Source organism: Puma concolor, chromosome D3 (assembly GCF_028749965.1).
Source record: "Puma concolor isolate L17-30 chromosome D3, mPumCon1.1.hap2, whole genome shotgun sequence".
NCBI classification, from domain to species: domain Eukaryota; kingdom Metazoa; phylum Chordata; class Mammalia; order Carnivora; family Felidae; genus Puma; species Puma concolor.
Genome location: NC_141678.1, coordinates 68,747,954 through 68,775,686, shown reverse-complemented (window position 1 = coordinate 68,775,686; position 27,733 = coordinate 68,747,954). Strand labels below are relative to the sequence as shown.

The following is a 27,733-nucleotide window of genomic DNA, read 5'->3' as shown; positions in this document are numbered from 1 at the left end:
GCCCACAGGCAGCCCAGCCAACTTCCTTCCTGGTCTTATGCCCCATCTTCAGCCTGCAGAACCCCGGAACGATGCCATCCCGCTGTCCTCGCCTTTATCCTCACCTGCCATCTACCTGGGTCAAACGGGATGTGGAAACAAGAGCAGGCTAAGGATGCAGCAGTCTTTGGCTCAACCTGGGCTCCCCAGCCTCTGCCGCCATGGCTGGTTTCTCTCTGGCATGAATAAGGCCGCAGTAGGCCACGTTTGTTTCACCCAGAGGAAGGAAACACATTAAATCACTCCCCAGCAACACGTACCCCAAACAGTTCAAGGGATCTAACTCAAAGCCCACCTCCTTAAAAGATCGAGAATGGGCCCTGGCACGGGGAGGAGATAATTTCCACTTTATTGAAAAAATTAACTCTGGGGGCGCCTGGGTGGCTCAGTCAGTTGAGTGTCCGACTTCGGCTCAGGTCATGATCTCGCGGTCTGTGGGTTCGAACCCCACGTCGGGCTCTGTGCTGATGGCTCAGAGCCTGGAGCCTGCTTCGGATTCTGTGTCTCCCTCTCTCTCTGCTCTTCCCCTGCTCGTGCTCTGTCTCTCAATATAAACATTAAAAAAAAATTTTTTTTTTAAAGAAAAAATTAATTTTGTAGGGAAAGAGCAAACTGCCACGCCAGAGGTCCAAACGGCCAAGTCGGGCCGACCCAGGGCTGCCACCTTAGGTGTGGGCAGATGCCAAGGATGACATCAGAGGGATTTTTCCTTTCCTGTGCCAGGCCATGCTGAGCATATAATCCCTACCTCTGGCACTGGGCCTGGCACTGAGAACCTCAGAGTGAGACGATCAGGGGTGTTAGATACTTCCTCATCCAATCCCTGAGGTTACTGAGAGAAAACATCCAGAGGTGATGTGCCCAAGGTCACCCAGGTCACTAGCGGCAGACCCGGGACCAGTGACCTTGTCAGATCACTGCCAGGAAACCTCAGCCGAGCCTGTCAATCTCCGCGTGTGATACTTCAGAGGCACCATGAGAGCAAAATTGACTAAACCACCTATTAGCTGTGTGACTGAGGGTAAATTACTTAACCTCTCTGTGCCCTCATTTTCTCAATGATAAAAGAGAGGGCGTGAAGGCTAATTAAGATAACCCAAGTAAAGTGCTCCCTAAGCAATTATCACTGGAGCACCTCACAGATGTCAGGTTTTTAAAGTTATTGTTACATTGCCCGAAGGGTTTCGGGAGAAATACCACCTGTCCCATCCCTGGGTTGACAGACAGTCTCCCCTGCTGCCCAAACACAGCCGCTCACAGAGAAAAGTCCGGGTTTTGGAGCCACACGCCTGGCGTTGTAGCCTGGACGAGAAACACTTATTTTCTCACAGTTCGAGAGGCTAGAAGTCTGAGATTCAGATCAGCACGCTGGTTTCTTCTGAGTCCTCTCTCCTTGGCTTGCAGATGGCCGCCTCCTCCCTGGGTCCTCACCTCCCAGGTGTCCCGTCTCCCCTGTGTCCTTATCACCTCTTCTTTTAAGGGTACCAGTCGTGTTGGTTTAGGGCTCGCCCACAGGACCTCCTTTTACCTTAATTATCCCTTTAAGGGTCTTTTCTCCAAATACAGTCACATTCAAGGTACTGGGGGGGGGGGGGGGTGACAACTCAACCCCTAACAGCAGGGTGGATTACCTTTCTTCCTCTTCAGGAAGGATTATGCAGAGAGCCATAAATGCTCATCCGGGCACCATGCCGTGCCACGATGCACTGGTCTTAAATCTGGAGAGATGGCCAAAATGAGCAAGCTGCCTCTCCTCACTCTGCAAATATGTACTTTGCTTGAAAAAAATGTTTTTTCATGGAGCATGGACCCTGTGGCAGGCCGTATGAGCTATCCGCAGATGACTCAGACTAGGACAGTATTGAGGTGCTTATGATCTCAGAGAACAGATCAGATGAGGCCCCAAGGGATGATGGGAGTGATGGCAAGGGCTAAGTGCCCTAAAGATTCACAGACCAAGCGCTGGGGTGGAGGGGAGGACAAAACTGACCAGATGAGTGGAGTGTGAAAGAGCTCTGCAGGGATGGTTTGCCCCAGGGGACAGGGCAGGCAGCCACAGCCCAGGCTGTTCATCTGTATGAATGGGACAGCGGTCTGGGGAGAGGAAGACAGCGCCCTCCACTAGGGTCGGAGTTCCGAACCAGCACAGGCAAGAGAACTGACTCTGCAGGACCAAAGGTATCCACGCCACACTAAGGAGCAATTTCCTCTCTCAGCCTCACAGCTACTCTCAAAGGTGACCGCTGTCTACCATCGACCGGCCGGAGCCTCAGCCCCTCAGGCATCTCTAGCCCTGCTGTCTGGGCCACCAGCAACATAGGCTCCCCGCCTCTGGACAATTCTGTCCGCCAGGGTTCTCTGCCTGGCCCTAGTGGTGGGAAAGGAGAGGGGCTATTCGGGGGGAGGGGGCACAGAACGCAGCTACTGAGGCCACGCAGAAGGCATCGCGGGACATCTGGGGTCCTAAGCCCCAACAGTCCCCATGGGTTAAGAGATAATAATTACTAGGAAAGGCAAAACGATAGTGAAAGGAAGCAGATCAGTTGCCAGAGCCAGGGGGTGCATTTTTTTATGACTCCAATCATATTGAGGTATAAAATATTACTTCTCAATAAGGGCTGACAACCCCCCAAATAAGGAAATAAAATCATATTTTTAATTTGTTAGGGCAAACATTAATCAGTGCTCACCCGACCATCACTCTCCTCCCCTTGCAAGCAGCCTCACCTCTTCCTGTAGATGAGGCAGAAGGCACCAAGACTTGCTCTCAGCCTCCGCGGAGCTGAGGCAGGCGCATTAACACATTTCCCTTCAATGGGACTTGCTAGAAATTCTAGCACGGGGGTTCTGAGGAACGTTGCCATGCTTGATAAATTCAAACACAAGGAGAAACTCACTTTCCTGCCCGCCCTCAGATACAGTTACATGAGAACGTGACGTATGGAGCAGGGGCAGCCATGCTGTGACCATGAGGGGACAAGCCTGAGGACAAAGGCCAAAATGCTGACAGTGGTGGCCTGTAAGGTTAGAAGGAGTCCTTGAAATGATTACTGACCCACTGAATTAACCAACTCTAGAACCCCTACCTTCAGACTTCCGGCTGTCAGTCTATATACACTTGATTTTTTAAGTGGCGCTTTTTTTTTTTTTTACACATTTATTTATTTTTGAGAGAGAGCAGGAGGAGGGGCAGAGGGAGAAGGAGAGAATCCCAAGTAGGCTCTGTGCTGACAGCGTGGCTCAACCTCACGAACCGTGAGATCATGGCCTGAGCCGAAATCAAGAGTCGGACAACTGAGCCACCCGGGCGCCCCTAAACACCTTGTTTTTGAAGCCCTGTCAGTCCGGTGTTCTTTTGCCTGTAGCCAAAAACATCCTACAAGCCAGGTGGTTTTCATCTGTCCAAACTTGCACCCCCAACCCCAAAACCGAGATCGCGGTGAAATGGATCACAGAACCCTGCAGCTGTTAACGGAGGCCCAGCAGCATGTCGAGTCCCCAGTCCCCACGGAAGATGCTTTCCTCTCTAGCCCCTAAGCAAACTGGGGCAACAGCTGCCAGTTTCTCTGCAGGCACTGCCCTCCATCATCCTATACCTCCATCATCCTACAGTATAAATGACCCATCACAGAGCCAGGTGTGACCCACGCATACATCCCCGGTCCGTGTGGCCATAAGCCCCCACTGGCACAGGGATGGCCTCTTTTGTGTCTACATCCCAACAGGATTATTATTAGCACGACTCACTCTCAAAAGTGTCTGCATGTGGACCAAAGATTATCGCTGCCCTGTGCGGGCTGCTTCAGCCCACTTTTCTTTCTCCTTACCCAGTACTCCCCGCATTACGTGAATACGAGGCCATTCCGTCTTCTCCACCAGGACGAAAACGGAAGCGGAGACCCTGCCACGTTCCCCGAAATCATGTGTCCCACGGCAGGTGCCTGATGCACATCTGCTAAACCAAACCGAATGTTAACGGAGGCAAGAGTCTTCTTAAGCTGAGAGGTTCAAGGCAAACCGGGAGAATGTGAGCATAAGGAACAACTTCTGGAGGAGGAAGAGGAGAAACTGGGTGCTTTCCCAGAGCCCCTCACCCTCACCACTGGGCCCTGTCCACGGAGGGTGCTGTGTGAAACCGGCAGTGCTTACGTGGACACCCGGCCGGCTGGCACAACCTCGCTGCTCAGGCAACTCGGGCTCCTCATAACTCGACACGGAACCCAGAGACCCCAACCATCCCGCACAGGCGAAGGGGCAGAAGGCCTTGCTCTACCAGAGACGCCCAGGGCCGGGCAGACAGCCCCCAAGGCAGATACGCTCCAGCTCCAAGAAACACTCTGATTGTGAATACCATCCTATTTGGTGACACTCCAAGATGTGGCTTCTCCAGCCGACACTTTCTTCGTGTCACGGTTCAAACTCCTAAGCATCTCAGCTAAGGACCCACGAATATGGCAAAGGCCTGTGGCTTCTCAGCTAGTGGTGAGATCATGACATTGCCTACCCTGGAGGCAGGCCCTAAAAGGGAATGGCATTGGGAATGTCAGCCCCACCCACTCCGGATGGAACCACACACATTCTTTCTGAATAACTTTGGGGCTCAACTGTCACAACGACCCTTAGGCATGTCCACGTCTCTGCCCCTCTGTCTCTCCCTCACAGAAGTTACTTGTACTTAGTGAGGCGCACAGAGAACGCCTAGCACTGTGTGCCCAGCACATAATAGACACTTGATAAACATCAGCTCCCTGCATCCGATTCCGGAGTCACTTAGACGCTGAAATGGATCCTGGGTGCTGGAGGAAGGAACTCGCAGTGTGTGCTTCTCCCATAAGCATTGAGCCAAAGCTTCTCAGAACTTCTACATCACAGACTGTGCCTATGCAGCCGGCTCAGCTAATATCACACCCATCTGCAAAAACTCCCTCTCTGCTCAGTAAGTTAGAAGGCGAATTGGCTGGATGCTTTCTCACAGAATCAGAGCTTGACAAATTAAGGCCCTTCCAGTGGAAGCCAACGGGATGGTGAGAGGCCTGGAAAACATCTCTCATAACAGCCAAAGGGGTGATGGGGGGGGGGGTGGGGAATGGGCAGGGTGCTCCTTGACACTTATATAAGGCCTTTCCAGCAGCAAAAGCCTTCGAATGAGGGAAGGGGCTGCCTCACAGAGCAGTATGCTCCTGGTCGAAGAAAGCACTGGAAAAAGTGCCGAGATAGTCAGGGTTCCCAGATTCCCACACCAGCTAGGAGATGGACTGGGTAACTCGAAGGCGTCTCCAAGTTTACAGGAACACCAGGAACCTGGGCGTGGGGGAGACGATGCGGTGCATGGTCTGGGGGACCAGTAGCAGTTAGAATCTGCGGAGGGCACGCTTAGGGGGAACCCAGACCGAAGCCTTTGTAAGGACTTGTCCTGACTAAATGGCAGGGGAGAACATTCTGGTCTTCCTGGACAGGCTTGTCTACAGGCTTCTGCTAAGAGATAAGGCCGTGGGGCAGGAAGAGCCCTTCACAGCCCTGCACCCACCTCCCAAAGTATGTAGTCATCTCAGAAAGGTTCCCATTGGGGCCTCTCTCCTCCTCCTTTTCACTCACTCACTGAGGCCACCTGGGTCCTTCAGCACCTCTCCAAAGTGGAGGAGACTCACGTCAGTGAAGGGTGAGGAGTCCCAGAACCTTCCTGGTGCCCCTGGGAGTTTAGAGCCATGGGACGGGGGCCCCTGGCCCCTGGAGGGGGTATATATATATATATATATATATGCTTTATATATAAAGCATATAGGCTTTATATGCTAACCCCTCCTCTTGGGGACTCTAGACCACATTTGTCGTGGACATCCAAAGCCCTGACAGGCCTGAGGTATTCTAGTTCCCAGGGTCGATTTTTCCCCACGCCAAATCCAGGCCAAGACTGCCAAGCTCCCCCTCCTCCACTTCCATGCCAACTGGCTGACATCTAGTCCATCCTTTTTTCCAAGCCTGCAAACCTCTACAGGGGCAGAGGGCCTCTGTTGGGGAGGGCCTTCTGTCCCAACTCCCGTCTCGTCTCCTCTTGTCAGAGCTCAACCCCCTTGGTTCTGAGACCAGTAACTGCCCCTCACACCCCCACAACCACCCTCACCCCCCAGGACCGGCCTAGCCTAAGTGCAAGCTGACTGTCCCCACTCACTTTGGAGTTCCCTGGGGATTTCCCTTACATTCTATGAGCTCAGCTCTTCTTTGAAAGGGTGCTAGTTATATTTCATACAGCGTTTCTAGGTGCTTGGTAACTGGAAGATTTTCAAGATGTTCACTCCACTATGGTGCTAAACACGTTCTCACTCAGTGCTGGGATACCCTCTTTGGACTTGCTCGCGGGAACCGTCCCTGGCTGACCTCCCACCCCAGACACCGAAGTCTGGCCACATCCCTGCAGATGCACCCATGTCGGTGGGACACCTACCAAGTGCCAGGCACGATCTCAGGCCCTAAAGATTCACAGCTGCAAGCACTGAGCTCTGCCTAAAACGCATCGGCCCTCTAAAAATGTGCTGCGGCAGGAAGAGAAGTCTCTGCGATGCTCTCCTATTGAAATCGCACTCTACTATTTGCGCAGGTCTCAAAAGCTTCTTCGTGGCTTCATGCATCCACATCTGGGAGCAGCTAGGCTGCCTGGCCCTCCCTGCCCTTGGCTCACGGCCCGAGCGCCTGGGACAGGACTCCGCTCACCACGGCTGTGAAATATGAAAACGCTTCTCCCCCAACTCCAAAGGCTCCCAGCTGAAGCCTGCTCTCAGCTGCCGCGGGATTCTGCCAGCTGGGCCTCCGCATGACACAGCATCCCCGCCCGCCCCAGGCTGCAGCGGCTGGGCCCGGCGTGACAAAGAATTCTCTGACAATGGGAGGAAGAGGTCTTTCATTGTCTACCGGGGTCACACTCTGCAGCGGAGCTTCCTCACTCCCGAACTGTAGCTCCCCGCCCCCACCCCTCCCTTGGGCTGCTCCCCTGCGCCCGGTGCGGTCAAGCCCGGCTCCACTGGCCTCACCTACCAGCCATTCAAATTCAACACGTCCGACAGCGAGCTCACGCGGTCCTCCCCCTCACCCCAACCTCAGCAGACGTGCTGTGCTCCGGGCCACAAGTTCGAACCCGGAGAGAGGCTGTGAGGCCTCTGTCAGTGAGGCCAGAGAGCCGGGAGGGAGTCGCGGGGACTTCTCCTTTATTCCTCAAAGCTAAGCAACCACTGCAGACTTTAGTCCCCAAATGTTTGTAATGTATAACCTTCCCTCCATCCCCCTACACGAGGCCCTGGCTCCAGGCCTTATCCCCTGCGACTTGATACTGGATGGAACCTGTCATTGCCTCACTGGCCCAGTGGCCTCCTGGCTCCAGATCGCATTCCCTTCTGAACCACAGCAGCATGCCTCCGTTCGGCCTCAGGCCCCGTCCACCATGCTCCTCCTGTAGTCTAGAAGCCAAGGTCCTGGGCTGGGCTCACGAAACTCCTGTCTGCCTCTCCACCTTTGAACTTGACCTTGCTGCTGCAATCCCTTCCTTTGCCCAGACAGCCTCAGACCTCCTCTCCTAAGCACACGCTGTTCCTTACCCCTTCTAGCTCCTCTCCAGGCTAATTTCTTTTCATCCATTCGCTTTCGGTGCCTGTGTTGTCTCCCTTAGGAAGCCCTCCCTGATGTGAGGCTTGAACAGGTACCCCTTGACCGTGCTACTCAGAACTTTCTCAACCACTGTGCTCACCACACATATTTCTCCTTTCCCATTTTTAAGCCATTGCCCCAACTGAAAACCTACTCTAGGTCCTCCACGACCTCAGACCTACTCCCAAATTCACCTCTTCCACAAAATCATCTCAGCTGGCCCCAGTCACATGTTAGTGCCATGAAGACCGCCTCCCATACTTTATCCATCCCATCCCTGAGTAAGTTAGTCAGCACTTGGGACTGACTCCATACTGGATATGAGCCGACCGTGGACATAAAAAGCTCTAGAAACCTGGAAGCACTCCACTCACAAAACTGTAATGATGATGTGACACAATGTGACATCCTAGCCCTAGGCGATGGATTTGAAGTCTGAAGACCTGGGTTCAGATCCCTGTTCTACAACTTACAACTTCCCCGTGACTTGGCCTGTCACTAACCATGGAGGCTCAGAGGCCTCGTATGCAAAATGGGAATAACGCTAACAGCTCCGCGGGGCTAAGATAAAAGGCAGATGCTATCCCCGGCGGGAAATACTTTGCAAACTATAAACCCAAATCAAGTGCAGCGTCCACTGCCCAGCAACCCCCTATCCACCCCCACCACCCCCACCAGGAGTTCCTGTCCGTACTTGAGTCAGGTGGGAGGTCAAATGAAATCTGTGAGTCCCCTTCCTAGAAAAATGCTCATGTATGCCAGCTTTGCAAACACTTTCGGGACCTAAGGACCCGGCCAAGGGAAGGGACTAAACTGAAGTGCACTGGAAAGCCCCCAGGCCTGCCACTTCTCACAAATATATGCCCTCATCCAGATTCCTGGATGCCGAAGATGAAAGACAGGGCAGGGAAGGGCAGTCTCAAAGGAAAGGAAGTTCAAGACTAAGAGAGGGCTTCCAGAGCCTTTCCCAGAACCAGAGGAGATAGAGAAGATGTAGCATTCTCTCTGGCAAGTAAGAACCCCGCTTTTTCCAGAAGGCACAGAAAAAGAAGATTGAACGAGGTATCAAAATCTGGAATTTCTTGTCCAACTCTGCCAAGGGCTCCTGGTGACTTTGGGCACGTCATTTCACCTCGCTAGGTTTCGGGGCCTTCACACAGAGATCAGCTTATTAGGAGGGCCCGTCCCAGCTCTGGGTGCCTAGGATCCGAAGACCTATCTGTTTCCCCCCTGTTCTGAATCACAGCTTTGGCCTGGGTTTAATTCAGAAATTAGAGGCAGAGGTCATAGCCATCATGGTGATAATTCAGGGAGAAGGCCCCCATCACAGCGCTGTTCTAAATTGTGTGCAGGATGAGGCAGGAGGGCAGGAGAGTAAGGCCTGAATGTGAACAACTGAGCTCAGGTGACCGTGAGTCGGCCGTGAGGCTGAGAGGTAGAGGATCCCCCCGCCCCCGAAAAGAGCATCGAAAGAAGCCGCCACGTTTATCGGGTAAGCTATGCAGAAATGCCACCACATTTGGAAAATGCCCAAAAACTGCGATTTGCCCGTCTGTTTGAGCCTCCTGTTCTCTCTCTGGGCTCAGGATTCTCTCTCCATCCTACCTACCACCTCCTGCTTCCTCCTTCATCATCTGAACTGCAAACAACAGAACCTTAAAACAAGGGCAGTGAACCCCCAAACCGAGATGAAACTGGAGGACAGTGTCAGGGACCCCAGAAGCGAGGTGGGGAACGAACAGATACGAAGCAGACTCACGTTAAGACATCTACACAGACCTGTAAGACAGAAACTACTAAACCCAGGAAGGGCCTGAGTGAGACCTTGACCAAAGCCACAGCGCATCACTGATGATAGCCTACCCCAGCCCATCACAGCCCGGCAGAGCTGGGGCAGGACCAGGGAGAAGAACTTGTCAGCTCCTCACTGCCCAGCAGAGTAACCTGTTGGTTGACTTTAGGGTCATTTCCCACTAGCTGCCTAACGTCCACCTCAGGACATACCTCCAGGCCCACCTGGGAGGTTACAAAAAGCCTGAAGTCCAGGGTAACAAGGGACAGAAAGCCCTTCTTCCTCTGTTGCTCCCTCCTGCTTTTGCTCTAGAATTGGAACTGGCATCAGGAGTCACTTCCAACCAACATATGTGAAGTTGACTAAGTCCCAGGGTGAGTGCTCTAAAGTATTTATGATTTGTTCTCTCCCGTAGGCTGTGAATCACTCGCTTTATTGCATTACAACTTAGCTGTTTCTACTATACTATCTTTGTGTGCCCCAAACAGAATACAGTATCTAGCCCAAGGTAGGTGCTCAATAAACATATGCTGGACTTAAAATCCTACATTTATCTCCACAGATAGAATATGTTTTTGGCAGGCAGGGACTGTATGTTCAACTTCCTTTGCATGCACTTGAAGATACAGAAACATGGAGGTGCTCAGTCTCTATTTGTGAATGCGTGGTTGATTAGTTGGCCAAACCTGGTAACTCTCCAGGCTGGGTCTGAGAACCTTCCTGTACACGAACTCTTCAAAGTACCTACAGGCATGTGGGAGCTCTTTGCTCTTTTCAGGGCTTCCCTATCCCTGGGGATGCAGGGGGCAGGGAACAGTATCACCTGGGATGAACCCTGGGTTTCTCAGGGATCTACACGTTAAACCAATGGTTTTGAAATCAGTACCTAAAGAATAAACGTTGGACTCAACAAGGACACGGGGTCCATGAACAACACACCCAAACACACCCATACGAATACAGACATGCGTTGCATAAACATGTATGCCATATGTATTTACTATATGCAGGTGTGATTCTGGTATAATGGATGTATCAAAGCTGATAACCTTTCGCCATTAGCAAATTATCAGATGCGTAATAACCAGCAATGCAGACTTCTGTCTTTAATGACTATTCTCATGAGGTCTGGTGGCAAATAAAAAGTGTTTTGACAAAGAATAAATACCACTAAATACCACTATAATTTACCCCCTTTCTGAGGCTCAGGACTTCCTGGGGGAGCCAAGACCTACTCTCAAAAAAACCTCAAACACAGATACCAAAAAAATGACCACCATTATTTAAATTAAAAGCCATAGGCTGCGAAGAGAAATTACAGGATCACGGGGGGGGGGGGGGGGGGGGGAAGTAGCCCTTCCCCACTGAGGGGCCCTGGGGGACTCACATGGCACTTTTTGAGCCTCAGTGTGCTCACCTGTAAAATGGGGTTACTACCCGCCTACATCACAGGACCCTGCTAAGAAATTGTGATGATTCAAGGGTAGGGGGAAACGCTCTGTAAAGTCAAACAAACACGCTATTTACAGCAATCAGTTAATCACCGATGACACCTTACCCCAGAATGCGCTACAAAATTACTGCCTACCAGCGTACATTATCTAGGACAGTCACTTGACACAGCAGAGGAGATGATCTGTGTGTAAATCGAATCCTGTTTCAAATACTCAAAGGGAGGCGCTTGGGTGGCTCAGGTGGTAAAGCTTTCAAATACTCAAAGGGAGTTTCCTCAGGCAACCCGAGTGCGTCCTGTGGGGGGGACTGCACCGCTAACGTTCGTTCGGTGCATTCTGTTCCTGTACAATTGGGTTTTCTTGAAAGCCTGGCAATTTCCTCGCGCTGGCTGAGCATGCTCGAAGCCGGGATTCCTGAGGTTTTCGGCTCAGACCCCGGGCCGGGCAGGAGGAACCGGGCCCGGACAGCCCGCGGCCCCTCCCCGTGCTCTGGGCGGCTCCTTCCTCTCTCCTCCAGCTTCGGCGGCGGCGCTCGTGCTGTGTCACTTTCGCCCTCCCGAGACTCCAGCCGCCGCGGGGCCCGCAGCTCCACCGGCTTCTTCCCAGTGCGCGCCCGCCCCTAGCCCAGGAGATAATCCCCCCGGCCTCAGGGACCCAGAAAGCGACGGCGGCGGAGGCGGGCGGGCAAGCAGGGCAGCCGGGTAGCAGCGCAGGCAGCAGCGCCCGGCTGGGCCGGGGCCGGGGCCGGGCGGGCAGGGCAGCCTCCGGCCCCCACGGTCTCCAGGACGAAAAACTGGAAGGGGGTGCGCAGAGCGCGCTCGTTCTGTCCGGGGCCCGCGAGGCAGAGGCGGGCGCGCGCGCACGCGCACCCACAGAGCGCCCCGGAGCAAGGGTCAACCCGAGCGTGTTGGGAGGGTGGGGGGCGGCGACACGCGCGCGCCCGCGGCCCCTCCCAGCCCTGCACCCCACCGGCCGAGCAGGCTGCCAGCCCGGCGGGTCAGGGGGCGTCGGGGACGCGGAGGGACTCAAGGCTTGTCTCCCGCGCCACCGCGCGCCCGGAACTCCCTCGCCAACCCCGCACACACGCAACTGCAGGGGCTCCCGGGTCGTACAGCCGCAGGACCCCCTGTCCAAGTAACCCGGCGCGCGCGTGCGCGGACACACACGACCAGGAGCCCAACTGGGACCACGAGGGGGCTGGCGGGACGATTCACCTGGTAGTCGGGCCCACGCGTGTCCCCACTACACCGCGGTCTGTCCCCCCCCCCCACGCCCCGCCCCCCCATACGTGCCAGAGCGGTGTGTACACACACAAACAGCTGGGCGGGGGAGGCGACGCCTCGCTCCTCCGGTAGGGACACACAGGCCGCCGCCAGCCATCCCTCCCCTTTACACGCCGCACCCCCTCCCGGCTCACACCTGCCCCCCAGCCTCAACCCCGAAAACTCTACGAAACCCAAGAGCCAACGCCGACCCCCAATTGTCTTTTAACGTCAGTCGAAAGACATAACCCAAGTCACACCCGCCGTCCCCGGGCCGCCTCCTCCAGATGCACCTAGGCTGGGGCCCGCGGCCCTTGGGGGGGCGGGGGGAGGGCAGACCTCGGTCGCCGCAGACCGAACCGCCGCCCCCTGTCCTCCCTGCCCCCACGACCCGCGACGCGTCCAGGACAGTCACCTGCTCCTCGTCCTGAAGAGCCCGAGCCGGAGCCCACGCCGCGTACGTTCGGGTCACTCGCCACCGCGAGCTGGCTTTTCAGAGCCTGTCAACTTAACCCCCGCTCCGCCTGAAGGATCTATTCCCCAGGCCCAATCACACCGTGGCGACAGGAATAATAACAAAAAGCCAACAGAATCACCACCGTAGGGAATGTCCAAAGCTGCAACCGCAATGGCTCCACCGATTCGGGTTCCTCATCTGCTCCCATCCCCCGCGCCCCCCGCGGCCCGCGGGCTCACCGGGGACGGAGGGAGGGTGCCGCCTGTCTAGACGACAGACATCCCCGCGCTCGCGGTGACGGGCGCGCACACACCCTCGCACGGCCGCTGCCACAGACACAATCAGTCACCGCGGGAGGGAGGGGCTGCGTGGAGACACTCTCTCGGGGTCCCTCCGGCAGCCGCCAGCGCAGCAGCCTCCGGCCGGGAGTCGCCACGCAGGGCCGCGCTCCCTACCTCGCCGGAGCGCGGTCAGAACAGCTGCAAGTTTGGCTGGTACTAAAGCAACTGCTTGATGCAGCAAATGCGGGCTTCAAAACAAAAGGGAGAGCAATCACGCTCGCTTTCTTCCTCCCCCCGGCTCGGAACCCGGCACATGACAGCGGCTACACGGCGCGGCTCGAGCGCCAGCCGGGCTCCAGCCATGCGCCCCCGAGAGCCCCCTCCTCCCGGGAGCCCCAGGGCTACGACTCCCCACTCGGGCCGGGAGCCCTGAGGGGAAGGGGCGAACCTGGGGAGGGGGCGAGACCGTGGAGTGCGGTCCGCGACAGAGAAGGGGTCTGAGCATGGGCGCAGACGCCCGGCGGCCGGGGGCGCAGGGAGGGGGAAGGGGGTTAATTGTTTGGGGCGGTTTTCTCGGATTTATCTATCAGCACGCGCACGGCACGCAGCCCTCCTGGCGGGTCCCCGAATCGATCCGCAGGCTGTACTGACTAAAAGAGGGGGGCGGGCGGGGGGGATGCTCACCTCTGGGTTCCTCCGGCCGCCGCTCCGAGCCCGTGTCGGGGGTGGGGGAAGGGGACAGGGAAGGGGAAGGGAGGGAGGAGGCTCGAGAGAGCCTACTCCTGCCTCGAGTTCCGCGCGTCCCGGCAGCGGAGGGGATCCGGCGCCCCAGCGCACAAACCGAACCGAGAGGGGAGGGAGGGAGGGAAGGGAAAGAGGGAGGGAGGGGCGGGTGGGGGGGAGGGAGTAGAGGAAGGAAAAAAAAAAAAAAAACGATCCCTGCTCTGACACAGGGAAAGAGAATGTAGGAGAGTGACGTCCCGGCCCCTCCCTCCCCTCCGGCCACGTGCAAAGACTTGAAAGGAAAGAGGGCGGCGGGAGGCCTGCTGGGTAATGTAGTTCGCCTTTCTTTCCCGGGATGGCGGGCCCTGGAGAGCGGGGCGCCGCCGGGACCCCGGGGATGCCGCCGAGACAGCCGAGACAGTCCAGCCTGGCTTCGCCGAAACCCGCCGGCCAACGCTCTCACCCCGCGACGGCGGCGCGGCCCTGAGTGGGGACCTCTGTGTTGGGGGAACGGGGGGCTTAGGCGCGGTCCAAGCTTACAGGGAGACGTTTGGTTTCGGGAGCAGGAACGCTTTAAAGAAGAGGACTTCCGCACTAAAAGTGCAAAGTCTGTCCTAATGGCAGATAAAAGAAAGCTTTGTGTATACACTGGGCGGTCCAAGGGGCGTTATTAATGCTGCGTTCAGTGCTAACGTCTGTTATTGAGATGCATATGTTATAATTAACATTTGAACATCTCTGTGGCAGGGGCGGGATGTTGTAATTAGATATGCACTTTGCAACCGATTAATTTTCCATTGGCCATGCTAAGGGTTGCGTTGGGATACCTGGTGGCTGGGGGAATTCAGTGCAGTGGGTAATTCAGTAATCACTTAACCAAATCACCAGTGCTTTCTAAGAACCTACTATGTGCCAGGCACCGAGATTGGGACAGAGAGGCCTTCATGAGAAATACACGATGCTGTACATTCCTCCAGGCAAGGAGCTTATAAACTCATCTGAGGAACTGTGACATAGTATAATGCAGTGGAAATCCATTTATTAATTCATATAACATTTGGTGAGCACTTTCCACAGGGGGGGACATGTCTGGGAATGCCAAGACAAGTAAGACCCTTAGTCCCTGCCCTCAAGGAGCTCAAAGTCTAGTGTAAGGACCACAGTCAATGAAAGTATAGGGAATAAGACGACACTTAGCATAGGGATAAGCATAAAGTGCTAGGGAACCCTCAGCAGGAGCCCACAACCAGGATCAAGGGTGGATGGGGGGTAGGAGAAGGCTTCCTGGAGATTTTAAATAAAGGCAGAGGCACGGGTAGGCATCTGAGAAAAGCTACACGGGTACAAAGGTCCCAGATGAGAGAGAAAAAAGCAAATTCTGAAAGTCCCAGCAGTTTGGCAAGGCAGAGAGGGCAGATTGATGGGAGGAGGAGGGGGCCGGAATGGCGGGTAAGTCTAGAGGGCAGAAGGAGCCTGGGATGGCTTCTCACTGGAGGTGAGGCTTGAAGCAGGCCTTGAAAAGATGAGTGAGATTTCGTTTTGAGTAGAGAGCATGTCTTCCGAGCTTCAGGCTCAGCATGAGTCAAGCTATGGAAGGAAAGCAAAGCACATCCACAGTGATGCCCTGCAGAGCGGCTCATCTGATCCCTGTACCAAAGGGTATGGGGGCGTGTCCTCCTCTCCCTTCTAGGAGAAGACAGCAGGTGCACAGCCGCAGTCTGGTTAGCAACTGGGCACCAGTCCAGTACCCCCCTACCAAAGGAACATGTTTAGGCACACCTGACTCTTCCCCCTGGTTTGTCCCTCTTGGCATCTACGCCTCATTGGTTCAAGCAGTGTGTTATTTTTATGCTTCAGCATCCGACTGATTTCCTAGGTTTACAAAACATGAAATAGTACGGGAGTCTACCCACTCAGCACTTTCCCATTTGCCTACCTTTTGTTGTCAATGCTGTTTTGCTCCTTGCGTGATATGCATGCCACCTGCAAAGAAACAAGAATGGAATGGTCTGGGTCTTGGCCTTGCCTTTGCTTTAAATCACACCCCCAGAGGTGAGAACAGGATCCAACCCCGGAGGTGAGGAGAGGCCGAGCAATGGTGCAGAACGCAAAACATCCGAGGAGAGTACACACCTCCATTTGCCTGGGTGTGCCTGGTTCCAGAGGGCCAGTCGAGGACAACACAGACTCAAGAGTCAACTTGGCCCCTGGGTTTGAATTGCAGGCATGGCACTTCCTGGATCTGTGACCTTGGACAGCCTCCCCAGCCTCCAAATGGTGACCTTGGACAGTTGATTCAGCAACCATTCTTGGCCTTCTGAGAACCAATGGTGATCATGTGTTTAAGTTGAGGCCGCCACTTAGCGAGTGCTCTGGGACAGCTGATTCCTTTCCTCATCCCAGGTGCTTTCTGCACCGGTAGAAGGATCCCTGAATTTTTCTTTCTGTGGAGTGAGGCCAGCAGAGCTGGTGCTGCAGGAAAGATTCCTGGGGGGGGGGGGGGGGGGGGGGGAGTGACTCATCTTCATGTGTGAATAAGTTAGGTTTGTCTTCAAGGAACCTTCCCCCCCTGGGTTCTAGTCCTCACCCCCCACCGGCCCAGCTCTCTTAACCCTCACACCCCCCACCCTGCTGCCCAAGGACCCCCTGTAATGTGTCACCCCACCCACGGTGCTTCTGTGGGCAGTGTGCTGGGCTCCCGCACCGCTTCTCCCCTGCCTATCCACGCTTGCCCCCTGTTCCCCGGGTCACCTGAGCCTCGGTCTCTCTTTACCTCCAGTCTGATTAACATTCCTTCATGTAGGATAAGATAGCCTTTTATTTGCTCCTGCAGCAGCTACGGGTTTGTCTTCTTATGGAGAGCTCTCTGAAAGGGCCTCTGATGGGGGCGCCTGGGTGGCTTGGTCGGTTAAGCGTCCGACTTCGGCTCAGGTCACGATCTCGTGGTCTGTGGGTTCGAGCCCCGCGTCGGGCTCTGTGCTGACAGCTCAGAGCCTGGAGCCTGTTTCAGATTCTGTGTCTCCCTCTCTCTGTGACCCTCCCCCGTTCATGCTCTGTCTCTCTCTGTCTCAAAAATAAATAAACGTTAAAAAAAAAATTAAAAAAAAAAAAAAAAAGAAAGGGCCTCTGATGATGGAGATTCCGGGCCCGAATGGGGGTCTCTGCGAGGAAGATACTGTGGGACCCTCAGGCCCACGTTTCCCAGAATGGGAGGCCTAGGGCTTACGTGGTCCTCACCCGGTGTCCTTCCTTCTCTGCTCTGTAGCTGATCTTATGCCCAGCCTGCAGGCTTAGGTCAGAGCTGCTGCTGGGGGCAGAGTTCACGAATGGGCGCTGGAATGGGTTTTATTGCAGCAGATCTGAGTTGCCAAGAAGTTGCCTTTGTTTGACTTGTCACCACATAGCCTACACCTTACGAGTCAGATGATTCTGTTTTAAGCAGTTGGCTTTTCCTAATTCACATTTGCTTAAGGTGCTAGCAAAAAGCAATAGCCTCCTTTCTTCTCATTCCTACTCCTTGCCTACCCGCCTTTCCTCTATCGCTCAATACATTGACTGGAAGACCCAGTGGGTGCCCACCAGAGTGCAGGGTGGGGGTGAGAGGTTACCTGCCTTCAGAAGCTGAGGAGCCCAGCCTGGCACCCACGTGATATCGGGGAAAATGACAACGTGCTACGCTGCACGAGGGTGATTTTAAGTGAGCAAGGCTTCCGTGGGCTGGCATGGTCAGAGGAGGCGTCCGGGAGGAAAGCGGGCCTGGCAGGGAGGAGGTCAGCAGTGGCCCAGATCCCTGTTGCGGAGCATCGGCCTGGGAGATGCTGCAGAAGATATGTCTTTAGGTGGAAACTAGACTAGGTTCATCATGTGTCAGGGTGACGGCCACTGGCCCCGCAGAAGGAAGGAAGTTACCAGCCTAGTGCCTGTGCTCTGTTACTGTGGTGTTGGCCTGCAGAGATAATGACTTGATGGAACCGGGTTATGTTTCACCCACGCCTCTCACCTCAGCTTCCACGACACAACCCCAAGGACCAACGTCTGAAAGGCAGATGGAAAGTGATCCCCTAGGGCTGGAGTTAGCGGTGGGAGAGTAACAGTAGGGAACGACTGAGCTCATAAAAAGCAGAATGCTAAATAAGAACTAAATCCAGGGGTGCTTATGGGGAGCATGCTATGTGTAAGGCATGGCAAGGAGCACAGTGTGACCCTATCCGGCTGGGTGACGTTCCTCTCCCCGAGCCTACTTGCCACCCCTGTAACATGGGAAGGCTGGACTCCACCATCTCCCAGGTTATTTCCACACCTGAAGTGATATCTTCAAGAAGTTTGCAGTCCAGCTTGTAAAAGCAGCTGTAAAGTAAAAAAGGATGCATTTCCAGCTGTTTAATTCCAGCAGGACAGGAGGCGTTTGTCGCATCTATTACACAAAGCCCTGAACCCCTTGAGGGAGCGTAAGACAAGTAGATCTTGTTTTACAAGATTCAGGGGCAGTACAGAAAGCCCAAGAATAGTCCAGCATTCCTCAAGCCCCTCAGGGTTCAAGGTCAGACCTCACAGGCATGAGTTCCTTATCCACATGGTGGCCTCGTGCATGATGACCTGAGCAGAGATACACCCCTACATCTCTGCAAGAAATAAGTTTCATTGTCAGGCTACCCTCTGGAAAAACCATGCCATACTTACCCTGGGAGGGTCAGCCAGGCTTCTTGGATCAAAGGGACACACTGGATCCAAGGGACCGGAAGGCCTGGATTTAGGTGGCCCAGGCTCCAGGGGATGAACTGAGACAATCAGATTCCCTCTTGCAAGAGTCTGCAGGAAGAGGCTGAGAGACCTTTGTTCATTGGGTTCCCCCTTCTTTTCCCACGTGTAGCCTTGGTGGGTCAGGTGCAAAATGAGTAAGCAGGGGTTGGTGGAGCGGGGAAGAGAGAGACAGATGTCTAGCATTACCAGAATCAGTTCCTGGTTTTCTGATTCACAGTCTGTTATACCTCTGTCAGATTCCTGATGCCTCTGTATCCTTCTAGTAATTCCCTTTCATTTGTGCTAGGTTGAGTGGGTTTCTGATCTTCTTAATCCAAAGACCCACATCTAGAACAGTCCGAGAGCGCGGATCTGAGTTTTGGCCAATGTGATCCCTGTCACTCACTGGGAATGCCCCCTCCTGAAGATGCCCTTCCCTTTTTCTAGCCTAGATGTTTCCCTCTTCAACTATTTTATAATTCCGGTCTCCTAAATCTTATTCTGAAATGTCTGAAGACTAGTTCGGCCCTGAACCTTCCATGGTCCCTGACTCCCCCTTTTCAAAGCGATAGCCAATGTATTCATGGAGTAATTACTATTGGCCAGGCAACAAGAAGCATTTTACCTCATTTCTTCGACAAGGTGACTTTTACAGTGGAAGGAACGGAGGACGAGTGACATAATTTGCAGGGGGTGAGGGGGGGCATACAGCCAGCAGGTGGGTGGTCCAGGCAGGGCTGTGGACCTCAGAGCCAAGGAGATTAGTCACAGCCCCTCATCCGGAACACCTGGATCCACCTTCTCTAAGTTTCCAGTGAACACCTCTTCTCCAGTTGTAGGAAACGTCATCCTTCCTCACCGCTGCATTTATAATGAGTGGTATTTTTTCTTTTAAACTGAGACTTCGGACATGTGTGTGCATTTGTTCGTGTACATCTGATGCCCCAAATGATTCTATGCCATAGAAGAATGGTCTCTGTTCATACACCTCCTCAGTCAAAAGATATTTTTTCGTCTGTAATATATGTTTGTCAGTTATCTAGCTAACTGGCTATTATATTTACTAAAATAGACTCTTGAAATTTAAATAAGTAATTTAACATAAAATTAAAGTGTTTGTTTGTTTGTTTGTTTATTGAGAGAGAGAGAGAGAGAGAGAGAGAGAGAGAAAATCCCAAGCAGGTTCTGTGCCGTCAGCATGGAACCTGATGCAGGGCTCGATTCCACGAACCTCAAGATCATGACCCGAGCCGAAACCAAGAGTTGGATGCTTAACTGACTGAGCCACCCAGGCGCCCCTTAAGTTTTTAATTTTAATTGCAGTATAGTTAACATGCAGTGTTATATTAGTTTCAGGTGTTCAATATAGTGATTCAACAATTGTACACATTACTCAGTGTAATGTATAAGTGGGCTCTTAATCCCCCCACCCACTTCCCCATAAAGATGAAATAGATATTTTTAGGTAATAAAATTTTTTATGAGTTAATGGTTCAAAAGTCTTTTTGCTCTTAGGGAAGATTATATATTTTTTGCCTATATTTAATATAAAAGTCATATCAATAAATTTCACAACAATTTCTTCTGGCACCCCAGTGGCTCATTTCGGGACACGTATCGTATCTTGGATTTTAAATGTTTGTCACGTTTCCCAATTTGTTAGTAATCAAATGATTGCAGCAAACAATGAAGATACAGCCAGTTAAATCTGAATTCCTTCCTTGACTTATTTATTACCCCAGTAGTTTTTATATTTCGTCTTTTAAACAGTTGATTTCCTATGTATAATTATAATAGTTGAGACAGCACTGCTTATGCATGTTCACATCCAGCTTTAGCCACTTAATAACATTTAAAACACACATTTTCTGTGTTATTAAAAAGTCTTTATAGGCACCGCTTGAAAAATAACTTAGCCTTTTTTTTTTTTTTTTTAACCCAAGTGTTTATTTAGTGCCTATAAAGTGTTTGCTCTAAGTTAGGGATCGTGGATGGCAAGCACAGACAGTAATGTGCATTAAACTAGGCTTACGGGATCCCACAGTTTAGTTCAGAAGGAAAGACACACTTTAGACAGAAATGGTAGTATAATTTTAAACCTTGAGACACGCCAGGTATACGATACAGATGGAATGATCGTTCATGGAAAGGGATGTCTTCACAGCCGGAGTGTCAGGGGAGGTTTCCCAGCTGTGGGACCTGAGTCTGCCTTTGAGGCCTGAGTGTGATTTGCATGAGAAGCGTGTGGGAAGGGCAGACAGCATGGGGTTCATACATGGAAATGAGCAAGAGGAGGGCAGAAGTGAGCAAAGGGAAGGAGGAGGGAGAAGGTCCAGGAGGTTAGTAATGTGGAGCTGCTTTGAGCCTGGACCTGGGAGGCAGACAGACCAGAGTGGGAATGTGGCTGCCACCTTTTATAGTCAGGTGACAGCCTTGGACAACTACAGGGTTCTGAACTTCTGTGTCCCCTACAAAATGGGGAAATAGGGGCGCCTGGGTGGCTCAATCGGTTAAGCGTCCGACTTCAGCTCAAGTCATGATCTCACCGTTTGTGAGTTCCAGCCCTGCGTCAGGCTCTGTGCTGACCGCTCGGAACCTGGAGCCTGCTTTGGATTCTGTATCTCCCTCTCTCTCTGCCCCTCCTCCATTGTGCGCATGCTCTCCCTCTCCCTCCCTCTCTCTCTCTCTCTCTCTCAAAAACAAGTAAACAGTTTTAAAAAATTTACAAAACGGGGAAATAATAGTGCCTACCTCGGTACCTTGTTATGAGGATTAAGTGAGATCATGTATACAAAGCACTTTGCACATCGTATGGGCTCAATGAAATATAGGTTTTATTTTTTGCTTATTATTGGTGTTTTTGTTGTTATACTGGGATAGGCTGTGTGGGATGTGAGATGCAAATGGGATCGATCTGGACTTTATTCTATGACCCTCAGCAGTGCAGTTAGATTTGGGGTTTTTTAATGTTTATTTATTTTTGAGAAAGAGAGAGAGACAGAGTGCAAGTGGGTGAGGGGCAGAGAGAGAGGGAGACACAGAATCCGAAGCAGGCTCCAGGCTCTGAGCTGTCAGCACAGAGCCGGATGGGGTGGGGGGTGGGGGTCGGAACTCAGGAACCGGTGAGATCATGACTTGAGCCAAAGTCGGACGCTTAATCGACTGAGCTACCCAGGCATCCCATGTCAGATTTTGTTTTTAAGTGGAGGGTGCTCCAGACCCTGGGTTTCGTTCTGGCTTGAACCACGAACCCAGTAATCCTCACTTCACTGTCGGTAGAGCCGGGGAATAAGGACTAGTCTCCTGGATGCCCTAGAAGCAGACATTCTGTTCCTCTCTCACCCATGTGGAGACACAAGTGCCCACGCCCCACCTCTTTTTCTGTTTTGAAAAAATTGATGATCAAATTTGTTTATACTCCACTCTTTCCAGAAAGGATTTGAGACAGCTTTTTAAATTCTAAAATATACCTAACACACGAAAATAGGAGTTTACACAAAAGACACTTTATGAGATGATTATCCCTCTTACAAAAGGAGTAACCATAGTTTCTTTAAACAGAGCTCATCTGGTGCATCCGACATCAGATCTCATTGACAAATTGTGCTTTGCCAGCAACTTTTCTGGAATGCATCTATGGTTATTAGTGTGGTTCGCAGCGTTATTGGCTATGACCACCTTCCCAGGCGTTGGCTGATTTTGATCAAGTTCGATACTTGAATAAAGAGCGTAAGACACCCTTCAATTTATTTTGTTCCATCTTAAGCCCAAATAGGGGCTCTGCCGAAGTTTTAAAAGAACTTCTGTAAAATCTAAAATGGACAGAGCTAAGCAATGGAATTGAATCTGGTCTAGAGATCACTGGACTGCCAGTTCATCAGGGAAGCCTGCTTGGAGGAGGCAGCGGAGGAAGCTTTCAGAAAAACAGGGAAAGGTGCCATTTGGCTGACGTTGAATTGGAGGCCATCCCAGGGGAAGGGAGCTATATGGGGAGATGTTGGGGATGCAGGGTTGGCCAGTCTGGAACCTCAGATGGGCCACAGAAGAAAGAGGAGCAGACTGGGGACAGTTGGCCTGTCCCCCATCCTGGAAAACAATTTTGGTCTGACACAGAGATAAGAGGTGAAATGTTCCTTTTCTGCAATACTTTATTTCAGGCCTTATCAAACATACCCTTTCAGCGGGCATGTTGCCATGGCAACCTTGTAGTCACTGGAGGGCATCTGTAATTGGTAGAAAATGACATTAATTTAGTGAGGTTTTTTTCTTTTTTTTTCCTGGGAGGAGTTTTAGTTTTAGGCTACTTAAACTACTCAGATGTAATATTTTTGCCTGAGCAGACTAATAATCACCTTGTAATTTAATTACTCAGCCAGCACTAGTGAACCCTTCTTTTGCTCTCGATTGAGTTGTAATTTTTGAATCCCAGCCTCTTGGGCAGGGCCTAGCTCTGGAAGCTATAGTTACCCAGATACAGGTCTTAACCTATGCTGTGCTTCATGAAGCCACTGGGCCGTGGAATTAGCTTCAAGGATACTTGCAAAATGCAAGCAGGTCAGCTATGGCAGGCGTTCACTTCCCTGAAAGAACATTCCAGGTTGTCCTCGTGGTCCGCTTCTCCATTCCCTACTTTCTCCTTCCACCCGATATATCCCCGTTTCCTAGCTATAGAAAACCCCCAAGTATGGAATTACAGGGGTTTTCTCCTCCACTTTTTAAATTAAAAAAAAAAAATTGTTTTAATGTTTATTTATTTTTGAGAGAGAGAGACAGAGAATGAGCAGGGGAGGGGCAGAGAGAGGGAGACAGAAAATCCGAAGCAGGGTCCAGGCTCTGAGCTGTTAGCACAGCATCTGATGCAGGATTCGAGCCCACGAACAGCACGATCGTGACCTGGGTTGAAGTCGGACTCTCAACCAGCTGAGCCACCCAGGCACCCCCATTTTTTTAGGACTCACATAAGTGGAAACCTACAGTGTTCGTCCTTCTATGACTGGCTTATTTCACTTGACGTGACGTGCATTCATTCAAGGTTCATTCATGTTGCAACCTACGCAGAATTTTCTTCCTTTTTAAAGGTGAATAATATTCCATTGTGTGTATATACTACATTTTGCTTATCCATTCATACAGTGATGGACAGTTGGATTGCTTCCACCTTTTGGCTCTTGTGAATAGCTCTGTAATGAGCACGGATGTACAAATAATCTCTTTGAGTCCTTGCTTTCAATTCATTGGGGCATACACCCAGAAGTGGGATTGCTGGATCCTGTGGTGATTCTATTTTTAGTTTTTTGAGGGCCAACCATACCATTTTTTATGGTCGCTGCACCATTTGACTTTCCCACCAACAATGCGTAAGGATTTCAATTTCTCCACATTCTTGCCAACATTTATTAAAAAACATTTGCCGTTTGGGGTACCTGTGTGGCTCAGTCAGTTAAGCATCTGATTTTGGCTCCGGTCATGATCTCATGGTTTGTGAGTTCAATCCCTGGGATGGGCTTGCATCAGATCTTCTGCCCCCCACTCTCTCTGCCCACCCCTGACTCTCGCATGCTCTATCTCTCTCAAAACTGAATAAACGTTAAAAAAAATTTTTTTTAACGTTTGCTGTTTTTTTTTTCTCTTTGATAGTGGCCATCCTAATGGGTGTGAGGTGATCACAGTTATCTTTGAAGGAGAGGGCCTATCTAATCCCACCATTTAACAACACTTCTTTTTTTTTTTTTTAATGTTTATTTATTTCTGAGAGAGAGAGTGAGACAAAGCGTGAGTGGGGGAGGGACAGAGAGAGGGAGACACAGAATCAGAAGCAGGCTCCAGGCTCTGAGCTGTCAGCACAGAGCCCCACGCGGGGCTCGAACTCATGGACCGTGAGATCATGACCTGAGCCGAAGTCAGACGCCCAACCGACTGAGCCACCCAGGTGTCCCTAACAACACTTCTACCAACAGCAATTATAATAGGTGACAGTGACTGAACACACTGTATGTGGTCAGTACTCATATTTGCTATTAGGGCTCTCCAGAGAAAGAGAACCAATTGTGTGTGTGTGCATGTGTGTGTGTGTGTGTGTGTGTGTGTGTGTGTGTACACGCATATATATACACATACATATAGACACACATATAAATACATACACAGAATATACATATGTAAAGATACACACATATATGTACATATATGTACTATATATATATATATATATATGATATACACATACACATACAGTGGGAGAGAGACAAAGAGATTTATTATAGGAATTGGCTCACACAATTATAGAGACTGAGAAGTCCCAGGATCTGTCCTCTACAAGCTGGAGACCCAGGAAACCCAGTGGCATAATTCAGTCCAAGTCTGAAGGCCTGAGAGGCAGGGACACTGATGTTCAAGGGCAGGGAAAGATGGACGTCCAAGCTCAAGCAGAGACAGAATTCTCCATTCCTCTGCCTTTTTATTCTCTTCAAGCCCTTAGAAGATTGGATCATGCCCTCCCACATTGGTGAGGATCACTTTCTACTCAGTCTACTAAATCAAATGCTACTATTTTCTGGGGACATCCTTACAGGCACACCTGGAAGTAATGTTTCACCAGCTCTCTGAGCGTCCCTTAGCCAAGTGGAGTCGACACATGAAATTAACCATCACAGCAGTCTATGTTACTTATCTCACTTGATTCTTACCCTAGCTCTATCATTCCCATTTTACAGACGAAGAAACTGAGACCCAGAGAGGTTCTATAATTGATGACTTGCCCAAGGCCATATAAGCAAGTCATTATTATATACCACTGAAGGTGGACATTGAAGGAGGTTATAAGATTCCTCAACACCAAACAAGATCTGCTTCTGGAGGGACAAGACAACCTCCAGTCATGCAGTTCTTTTCATATATTTCTAAAATTTAGTGCCTTTCCTGGTGACGCCAACAAACAACAATGAAGACAATAATGAAAATAAATGTGAAAGAGAAAAAAGGAATTGAATACAACCAAATGTTCAGCTATAATCTCCATATGTAAAAAAAAAAAAACCCTTAATATTTGAACATCTCATATTCATAGAGAGCTAAATTAGAGGGAGATTATTCATATAGTGGAATTATTTGCTTTATAGAAAGATTCACTGAATTATCCTCTTCTGTGACAAGTTTTCCCCATTCACTTAAAACAGGATTAATTTATAACAATGTGATGTATATATAGCTCCCCCAGAACACAACTATTGCACAGCACGAAGCCAAATCAAGTTGCTAAAATGATTTTGATTACTGGGTAATCATAGTGGGGAGTATTTGCTCACTTCAGCATTTGAGGATTCCAACTACAAAAAGATTTGTAGACTCAACTATTACACCACTATCCTTAATCTTGGTGACATTGTGAAGGACCAGAGAAATGCCAAAAGACATGTGGAATGGCTTATTAAGCAAATGGTTTGTAAGCACCCACCAGAAGAAGGAATCACTTGAAAACTCCTTAACAAGACAGAAATAACAAGCCAAGACAAACTGGAATCTTTTCTTGTATTGCTAATGCTAGGAGAGAGCTAGAAGAGGAGAGAACCACGGATTTGTTATGCACTTGGCAGTCTCTCCTGACCTTCTCATGAAAAAGAAGGAGAAATGTCAGCGGAAAATAACACATGGCTAGATGAGCAGTTACTACGGGCTTTTTTTTGGCTGAGATGACACCTTGTGTGTTGGTAGAAGCTTTCTGTCCAGGTAATCAGCACTCAGCAGGCACCTTCCCGGTATATCAGTGAGGAATTGCATTCAGCTGCGAATAACAGCGACCCAAATTACAGCGGTCTCAGAAATGATAGGGATGTTTCTCTCACATTAAAAGAAAAAGTTGGTACAGCCACTTTGGAAGACAGTTTGGCAGCTTCTTACAGAACTAAACACACCCTTCCCATGTGATCGAGCAATCATGTTCCTTGGTATTTACCCAAAAGAACTGAAAACTTATGTCCACACAAAAACCCGCACATGGATGTTTATAGCAGCTTTATTCATAATTGGGAAAACTTGGAAGCCACCAAGATGTCCTTCAGGAGGTGGAATGGACAAATAAACTGTGGTACATCCAGGCAATGGATGATCATTCAGCGCCAAAAAGAAATGAGCTATCGAGAAAGATATGAAGAAACCTTAAATATATATTGTTCAGTGAAGGAAGCCGATCGGATAAGGCCAGATGATTCCAGCTATATGACATTCTGCAAAAGGCAAAACTACAGGAAAACAATAAAAAGATCAATGGTTTCGGAGCATCTACTCATCCCTAAAAAGGGGTTGGGGGAGCTTTTAGGGCAGCGAAATTTCTCCGTATGATGCTATAATAGCACATGCCAGTCATTATATATATGTCAAAACCTATAGAATGTCCCCCTTCAAGAGTGAACTCTAATGTAAACGGTGAGTTTGAGTTAATAACAATAGAGTGATATCAGTTCATCAATTATAACAAATGCAAGATGTTACTAACAGGGGAAACTGTGGGGGAGGGCAGATATGGGAACTCTGTACTTCCTGCTTGATTCTTCTGTAAACCCCAAACGGCTCAAAAAGTAAAGTCTATTCATTTTTAAGAAGCAAGATTGGGAAACAAGAAACGTCCAGAATCAGGCAGTCTCATGCTGGAGTAGTAGCTCCACGTCGATCAGAGCCCCAGCTCTGCCCCCTCTTTAAGCTCCACCTCCCAGAGTGCATGGCTTCTCCAAGTGCATCTCAAAGTTGGCTCGTGGTCACAAAGTGGTCACTTGGGCTCTAGCCACCTGAATGTCACCTAACAGCAGGGGCATGGGAGGAAAGGCAAAGGGACAGACACCTGCTTCTCTGCCAAGTCAGTCCCTTAACACTATTTCCCAAAGAAGTACAGATTGCATATTAGATGATATTAGGGAATTATTGTTAGTTTTGTGAGGTCCGATGCTGGTGTTGTGGTTATGTTGAGACAGAAAGCATTTCTTGGAGAGATATACTGAAGTATTGATAGGTGGAAATAATATAACCTCTGGCCTTTGTTTTAAAATAGTCTAGAAAAAGGGTGCCTGGGTGGCTCAGTCCGTTAAGGGTCTGCCTTCAGTTCAGGTCACGATCTCATGATTTGGTTTGTGGGTGCAAGCCCCACATTGGGATCTCTGCTGTCTTTGCAGAGAATAATCATAATTAAAAAAATAATAATCTAGAGTAAGAAAAAAAGACATGAGGATTGGAAGGATAAATGAAACAAGAACAGCAAAATGTTGATAGCTATAAACTACGCGCAGGGTGCACGGCGGTTCTGATGCTATTTTCTCTGCTTTTGCGTACGTTTATATTTGTTATTATAAAAAGTAAGAAAA

At 50.6% G+C, this 27,733-nt stretch overlaps 2 protein-coding genes across 10 annotated transcripts in view; both read right to left on the bottom strand.

Moving 5' to 3' along the window:
• Positions 1-13,796, bottom strand: part of CTIF (cap binding complex dependent translation initiation factor) — a 297,040-nt gene extending 283,244 nt beyond the window's left edge. For 2 of the 9 annotated variants that reach the window (XM_086682924.1, XM_086682923.1), the window contains exon 1: positions 13,605-13,796. The gene's annotated coding sequence lies outside the window, so the exon portion shown is untranslated. Of the gene's footprint in view, positions 1-12,597; positions 13,531-13,604 lie in introns of those variants that run through there. The other 7 variants (XM_086682926.1, XM_086682929.1, XM_086682930.1 and 4 more) reach the window with 6 other exon arrangements.
• Positions 10,548-27,733, bottom strand: part of LOC147575613 (uncharacterized) — a 52,716-nt gene continuing 35,530 nt past the window's right edge. The window contains exons 5-8 of the mRNA XM_086682858.1: positions 13,520-13,570; positions 13,227-13,368; positions 11,170-12,162; positions 10,548-11,122 (exon numbers count right to left, since the gene is read on the bottom strand). Coding sequence (XP_086538984.1) covers positions 11,236-12,162; positions 13,227-13,368; positions 13,520-13,570 — 1,120 coding nt within the window. The 3' untranslated portion in view covers positions 10,548-11,122; positions 11,170-11,235. The remainder of the gene's footprint in view (positions 11,123-11,169; positions 12,163-13,226; positions 13,369-13,519; positions 13,571-27,733) is intronic.